Below are 7,791 nucleotides of genomic sequence, written 5' to 3' on the forward strand. Positions count from 1 at the left end.
TCTTCTTCTATCTTCTGTCTTCACATTCATCACAAAACAAAGTATGGTCATGGACAAAGACTTTTGTGGAGATTATATATCTCCTTTTTTGGTAATATGTAGGGTATTATTATTTGAATGTTTGCTAGTTACGTAGGTGAAAGATGTACATATATTTATTGGAGTTTATTTTTTCGTTTGAAATTGGCTCTGGACAAAGGTGTTATTAACATTATCATTAAACTGGGCTCTTGCTATTCATCTTGTTCAACATATTGATTTCTCATGTTTACACTGCCTTACTAGTTTGCTACAGGATTAGTTTGGTCTCCTTAGCCAATTTGAGAATTATATATGTGCTGTGATGAAAATGAGCAAGGCATTTTAGTAATAAAATTAATTTGGATTCTAATTCATGAAAATTAGTAAACCATAACAATGGGAATCAACCCCATTCCTTTGCTAATTCCATATGTTTAGTAAACAGCTTAATGGGAATGATTCTTCTCATACCGATTCAATAATTCCCCAATTCCTAAATTCTATGATTCCTTATTTTCTCCATATGTAAACATCTATAGAGAAAATTGTAGCTTTTAACAAATTTTTATCCTTCAGAACTGCATCCCAACATGCTCTACATGAAAACGCCGCTGAAATGAAGTTTGAACACTTTCATGGGCTCAGACATAGACCACCAAGTCTGAGTGTTCAGCATCTGCAGATCTCTTCAGGCGATCAGCCGCATTTACAACCTACGAAAAAACCCATGATTAAAATCATTGGCGACAATGTGACCAAATGCAGTTCATGTTCACTATATCTGATCATATGATAGTTTCGTCAAAATTCAATCACCTCGGCATCCCAATTTGTTCTGGCAGTGAGAACAATTAGAGCTACTGTTTGTAAAAAAACTCCAAGAAGCATCCCCCACCAAATTCCCTGAAAAGGCCAAAAATGCATCATGTTCTATCACAAATCCTCAATGACTTTATTAGCAAGAGGGATGAGAGGTTCAACTTACTGCCACTCCCATACTGGTTTTAAACCCAAGAACACATCCAATTGGAAGACCGATAATGTAGTAACAAGTCAGGTTAACATATGCCACAACAGCTTGCCATCCACTTCCAATTGCCACACCTGAAATTCCACACAGTTAAATTTAGAAAATGATGCCTAGAGGGCTAACAGTTTGTGCAGATCTGGTTTGTTCATCTACTGCTTTTTTCATATATCACCATACCTGAGAGTATAGGTTGAATGCCATTCAAGAAAACAGAGATGGCTAGCAATGGAGTTAAATCAGACACTGCCTTGACAACCTCGGGATCACTTGTAAATAGCTTGCTCAATCCGGTTCGGAATATCAATATAATTGCACTGAATATTATACTAATCAGGATGCTTGTTCCGGTAACTACAAACACCGAAAATTTGGCCACTCTTGGATTACCAGCCCCTAGCTCATTACTGACTCGAACACTGCATAAACCCAATAATCTCGTTATGATTAGAATACTTGTTTTGTCTCCGTCACTATAAAACATTGAACATGTAAAGGATAAATTTAAAATTCTGGGATATACCTGGCTGCCGCACTTAGGCCTAACATAAATTGCAAACTGAAGTTCCAGTAGTTCATCCTGGAAAGATATATCTCATCAGAACATGTAAAGTTAGAAAGAAACCTCGGTTAGTAGAAGGTTAAACAGATTGCATTAACAAATTCCATACTTACGAAATCGAGATCGAGTCTAGTGAGACTGTAGGGTTGGGGAGGAGCCCTGATATGAGCGTTAACCCTTGGTTGTACCATATCTCCAAACTACATTAATACATGATCACAAGCAAATTATTATTCGAAATTATTCAAAAGGAAAAAGATATAAAGACCACTTTTTTATACCACATTAGTGGACCACCTTATGTGGTACATGAGATTGGGCCTCACTGGTGGGTGGGCCATGATGTGACTGGAATAAGTCCGGCATAGAGTCCTGCAATATTTTCTCTAACTTGTCGAACACAATATGACCCAGGACACTTATCCATTTTAGTTGAATTTGTCATGTCCTGACCCGCCCACCAGACTAGGCTACATCAATTATAGACATCACCTTCAACATAATAAGATTGTTGACTAATGAGGTTTGGTAAAGTGGTTGCTTTAGCCTTAATGTCCACACCTACCATAGCATGATAGCAGAGGCAACAGTCAACTTAAAGTAAGGCCACATTCCTTTGAAGGCTTTCCAAGACAAGCCAGTCCAAGTTTCCTTGCAACTGGGGCTTAGACGAATATAAAGCCCATATATAACGACAAGAAGCCACCAAGAGAAGCTCAGCATAAGAGCAGCCCCCAGTAGGCCATAGTCCACAACAAAAACCACCACCCAAGTGAGAATAATGTGTAGTACGAAAACTGCAACAGATATGTAGGCCAGAGGGTTGACTATGTTCTGTGCTTGAAGGAACCTCTGCTGAGGGCAGTTTATGGCAAAGGCATAAAGTTGAGGGATTATGCCCCTTGCAAAGATTTGGCCCTGCTCTGCTATTTCGTCTGATTGGCCTATGGCTATAAGTATTGGACCTGACCACCAATACACAAAGGTAAGGAGGACTGCTGCTCCCAAGTGCAAGATGATTGCCCTTTGGCATATAATTCCCATTGCTGGTAAGTGTTTGGCTCCATATGCTTGCCCACAAACAGTTTGCACAGCACTCGCCATTCCTAACTTTGAATAGAAAGGAAGAGTGTAACATATGTTAGATTATATATAGAAAAAATGCTCTCTTGCTAGATTGTCTAACATAAGATACTTATGTTGTAGGGAAAATGACCATTGATCTGGTTGGATCTTGTCCGAACATGTGAATTAAATTCATAGCCCGACAATATAAGCATTTGTTTGGCAGCAACTTGGGCAAGAAAGCATTATGCATAAGTTGATTTCTCAGTCCAAAAAAACAAAAACGTTCAACCACCAAAATAAATAAATAAATAAATAAAAACCATAGAGATGAAATTGTTCTAGCTACATGAATTTTGGATGCATACCATAATGCCATAAGCAAGACCCTGAATTCCAACACTAGCAATAGAGGCTCCAGCAAGCTCCAAGGCATTCAAATGCCCACAAAACATAAGGGTGACAAAGCTAAGCATGTAGTTGAATACGGAAACGGTGATAGATGAACCAGATAATGTCCAGAGGAGCCTTGACTCCCAAACAACTAGCCTAGACCACCATCGAAGTTCAACTGGCCGCTGCCGTTGCCCCAGAAACTCTTCAATGGAAGTGGATGACAAGTCAGCAATCCGAGACTGCTGGTCATCAAGCCTGAGTAGTAGCGGCTGCTGGTACTCCTCTGCCGATCCCATGTAGTTAATTAGTATGTCAGCCGCTGTGCCGCCACTACTCAAGGATTGCAAAACTTTGTGTTTTATTTGGAGAAAACAATGGGGACATATATTTGTATGAGGTTGAGGTCATAGTCTTATATAAAGGGAAGTAACTGTATCATCCGACAGTCTTACTACCGTAAATGTTAGGTACCAAACAAGCCAAAAAGCAGGGAATGCTCTATTTTATTCATATGCGTACCCTCAGCAAAAGAATAGCCAGAGTTTCCTATTTTCGCGTACAAATTCCTCCAAACGTTGTACAATTGGAAGCCAAAAGTGTGACACGGAAATCAATCACTGCGTTATAATTTTGTTACAATGCAAACTAACGATGTATGCATCTGTGCATTTAAGATGGTTCCATTGTCAAAACGTGCTGCGTTATTTCCTATCAGTGGGACTCCATTTCAGCGTCTTTTTCACCTCTTAGTCTAATCACGAACCTCTGAATCGGTAGCATGCTTCTTTTTTTGGTCAAAATCCGTTCTGCCTTGGTTTTCTCTAGATCTTGGTAGAGCTTTGTTAGATATAAGCGTGTGCATCTAAAGGTCAACATCGCATTGTGACCTTTAGGTTGGTTTGGCTCTATTTGTTTTGGCTCTGTTGTTCCTAGTTGTACAAACTTAATATATTTCCAAAGCAGCTTTAAAAGGGAGGGCCTAAACTGCATTATATTAATAAATTGTATAATGATAACCTAAAAAAGTTGGGGAAAACCTATTGGGTTGACAAGCCAGCTGACATACAAGGGACTGATCACCTAAACAATCTGCTTCTTGGCCATATGTCCCTTTTTCCTTGGTGCTGAAAACTTTTCCTTGTGAAAATTTTAGCATACAATATTGCACATGTGCCAATGGTTGCTTCAGTATTAATTAGTTTTATGCACGCCACTTGCTAAGATTCGAATATTTCGTGTCAGTAGCCTTCTGGACAGCAACTTGGATATGGCTTTACATGACAGAAAGATTATTAGTCTGTCAAAAACACTACTTCTATTGATTTTCAAGCACAACTAATAATATAAATTTGAGTGACAGTGCTTTATACGATGAAGTTTAGGAGAAACAAAAAAGGGTGGGATAGAAATTGTTTCTTTGTGCCATCCAAAGTGCCATTCAAAGGGAAAAAAAAAACCATTTGTACCATCTCAATTTGTATCGTGTACAATTTTTATACTAGGGATATGAGACGTACCGTCTGTGTGAGATTTATTTATGCGAATTCAATCCAACCTTTAGATGATAAAAAGGAATACCAATAACTGTACGTCAAAACTCTCCTAATTAGTCCTTGAAGGGTAGGTGAAAATTTATCATGCATGTTTAGCAGCCATAGTTGACCAATTGAAAATATTAGGTGACGTGATAACGAGAGGCTGAATATGATACCCACACCATGATTTTTGGCCACTCTATTAATAGTCAATAAATTTCAAATGAGCTAGCGGTACAATTTCAAGCCAAGGTAGGCGAATCTGCTTTGGATTGTAGAGAAATATTTTATGTCGGGGACCGGAAGAAAATGGAACGTAAGGAAATGATAATATTAATATATAAAGATAACATAATATAATGAAAGAAATAAATATAAAATTCCTTCCTTTGTCTTAATGGTTAAAAGAAAACAATGATGAGAGAATAAATCACAGTAAATCTCATCATAACCAAAATATCAGATGTAGAATATTACAATTTACAATAAATAAATTGGCCTAAAAATAAGGCTAAATCTTATCAGCACCTTTAAATTTCAAAGTGTGGCTTGCTTCATCTGTCTCATCTTGTTTTGCTTATATAAAGGTGACAAAAAAAAGGAAAAAAATTATGGGGAGAAAAAAGGAAAGAGGAGGGTACGGTAGAGTTTTTACAGAAAGAGAGGAAAATACAAATGGCTGGTTTTCTTTGTTGAAAAGAAAGCACAGAGACTCAGACAAAGCAAAATGATGGTGGCCAACAAAAAAGAAAGGAAAAGACGCTAGCCAAAAGAAAAATGAGTAAAAAAATATTTAAAAAATGGAAAAAAGGACTAGCACCTCTTCGTAGCTTGCGGTAGCCTATTTGTTTGTTTTCTCCTTTTGCATGCGAAAGCTCTGTACCAATTGTGACTTTTTGTGTAGTCTTTTAAAGGCTTAAGAGATATATAGTGATTGTTCTCAATTTGGATTGGTCACAAGTATTCCAAATAAATAGGGGAATGCAAGGTTTGGTTTTACTTGGAAATAAATTCTAGAAGAGTTGAATAGCTATTGAGTTGGCTTCAATCAGCTGCTGGGTACCAAAGCTTTTTTGATGTGGACTCCTTGCTCAAGGCCTAACTTATAACAAATATCAAAGGCTTGAAAGAGATTCATGGGTTGTCAAAAATAATTGCTCATTAATTCTCAAAAGTCCATAATGTTTGGTGGGTGGTCCAAATAAACACTCATTGAATTTACAAAGGAACAAATTACCTATTATATGATTAATAGATCAATTTTAAAATCCTCAAAGTCATATTTGGATCCAAATGCAAATGTCAATTGTAGAAAATTAATGGATTCATCAAAATTGCTCATTATTTTTCTTGGACATTGACAATAAGAAAATGGTATAAAACCATCCAATTTTTCCCATGAGTCATCTACCTATGAAAATCTTAAAATCTCTAAATTGTCTCACATAAATTCTAAATTAGTGGGCCACACTTACCCATTAATTTTCAATTTTTTGAACTACATTGGTTTGATCCTATCAAGGATACGTAGGCAGTCTACCATCCCAATAAATGCAACCAAAACCAAATTTGAATCCCTAGTTTATCCTAACCAAATTCTCCCAAACACTTTTCCAAACTTCCAAAGACTCAATCTAGATGCAACCGCCCAAATCTTAAATCCAAACAGAATCCCTAGTTTATTCTTAACTAAATTTGCCCCAAACACAATTCCATATTGAATCTCTAGTTGATGCAACTAAATTCACTCAAACACTCCTCAATACAATTCAAATCAAATTTTCATTGCAATGAGTCATTTATTCATTGCAATTCTTTAAACTATGAGTGGCTTGATTCCCACAAGGGATATGTAGGCACCCTAAGGTTCGACTTAGGAACAGTCGCAAGACCAAACATACACGTTCTGTTTCCTTATGATGGAATCAAAGGGGGTGTTCCCTTGAAATAAATTATTATAATTAAGAAACACCGAGTCTCGAATGGGTCGAACCTAAAATAATAAAATCCCATTATTTAAATAGTGGTGGTGAAATTATGTTGGGAGGTTCACATTTTTTCTTCAACATAATTTTTGGCACACTCGGTGGGATCTATTTTCTTTTTCATCTCCAATCATAAGGTGACTAGTGTTTTTATTAATTTGTGTTTGCCATAGGTTAACAAAACCATGGCACCACAAGTTACAATTTTCTTCCACAAGATCGAAACTACCAGGAATGCATGCACCAAACAAGTAGGCTTCAGAAAAACTTTCGATGTTAATGAGAGCATTATCAAGTGCGCTGTTCCTAAGCCCATTCAGAGGGCCAAGCCTCAAGTCATTTTCTTATGTGTAGTTAGCTTGATAACTTTTCTTAATCGACATTCATTTTCTATATGCCCAAATCTTTTGCAATACCAACATTTTAGCCTGTCACGATACCAGCAATCTTTTTCTTGGTGGCTTGTTCTTTTGCAAACCCGACACGGAGGATAGTTTCTCTCCTCAATATCTCTTTTATTTTCCCAATTATTGTTGGGCTCATCATCTCCTTCTCTAGAATTTTCTTCAAATTTTCTTTCATCATCTTTAGACTTATGAGACCTTAAATTTAGTTTCGACTGGAAGGCACTTTTTACTAGACTTTCATTTCGCCTACTCAGTCTTTTTTCATATGCTTCTAGAAAGCCCATTAGTTTTGTCACTGACAAACTACTTATATCTTTTGTCTATTCAATGGCAGTTACTAGTTGATCATACTTATCAGTGAGACTGATAAGTATTTTTTCTACAATTCTTGAATCATAAACTTTTTCTCCATGGGTTCCCAATTGACTGAGTATTTTTTTTTTTTACTCTAGCATACTACTCTTGTGTGGTCTCATAATCTTTCATGTTGATATTTTCTAGATCTCTTCTCAAAGTTTGTAGCTTAACTGCACGTACCTTGGCGTTTCCTTAAAACTCCTCATACAAAGTATCCCATGCTTTCTTTGATATTATGATTCCCATGATCCTTGGAAAAATAGTGTCATCCAAAGCTTGTTGCAGCGCAAATAGAGCCTTTGCATCCTTCTGTTGATCTTTCTTTAACTGCCTCGGCTGCTGCACGGTTGGATTACTGGAGTAGAGAACCCACTATCAACTATATCCTGTAAATCTTGAGACATAAAATAGGTCTTCATCTTGATGTTCCATAAAT

General features: G+C 37.0%; 1 protein-coding gene across 1 annotated transcript; it reads right to left on the reverse strand.

Moving 5' to 3' along the window:
* LOC18782792 (protein DETOXIFICATION 41) lies at positions 362–3,465 on the reverse strand. The gene is made up of 8 exons (XM_007215191.2): positions 3,044–3,465; positions 2,176–2,720; positions 1,724–1,810; positions 1,572–1,628; positions 1,229–1,467; positions 1,007–1,125; positions 838–924; positions 362–734 (listed from the first exon to the last, which is right to left on the reverse strand). The coding sequence occupies exons 1-8, from the start codon at positions 3,365–3,367 to the stop codon at positions 663–665; spliced, it is 1,530 nt and encodes a 509-aa protein (XP_007215253.1). The 5' UTR covers positions 3,368–3,465; the 3' UTR covers positions 362–662.

Source organism: Prunus persica, chromosome G3 (genome assembly GCF_000346465.2).
Source record: "Prunus persica cultivar Lovell chromosome G3, Prunus_persica_NCBIv2, whole genome shotgun sequence".
NCBI classification, from domain to species: Eukaryota; Viridiplantae; Streptophyta; class Magnoliopsida; order Rosales; family Rosaceae; genus Prunus; species Prunus persica.

Bases quoted from the DNA above. Each gene is read 5' to 3' on its own strand.
- LOC18782792 (XM_007215191.2), bottom strand. From the start codon at position 3,367: ATGGGATCGGCAGAGGAGTACCAGCAGCCGCTACTACTCAGGCTTGAT. The intron at 2,721-3,043 runs GTATGCATCCAA...TTCTATTCAAAG, and splicing joins GTCTTGCTTATGGCATTATG to TTAGGAATGGCGAGTGCTGT. The intron at 925-1,006 runs GTAAGTTGAACC...TGGCCTTTTCAG, and splicing joins AAACCAGTATGGGAGTGGCA to GGAATTTGGTGGGGGATGCT.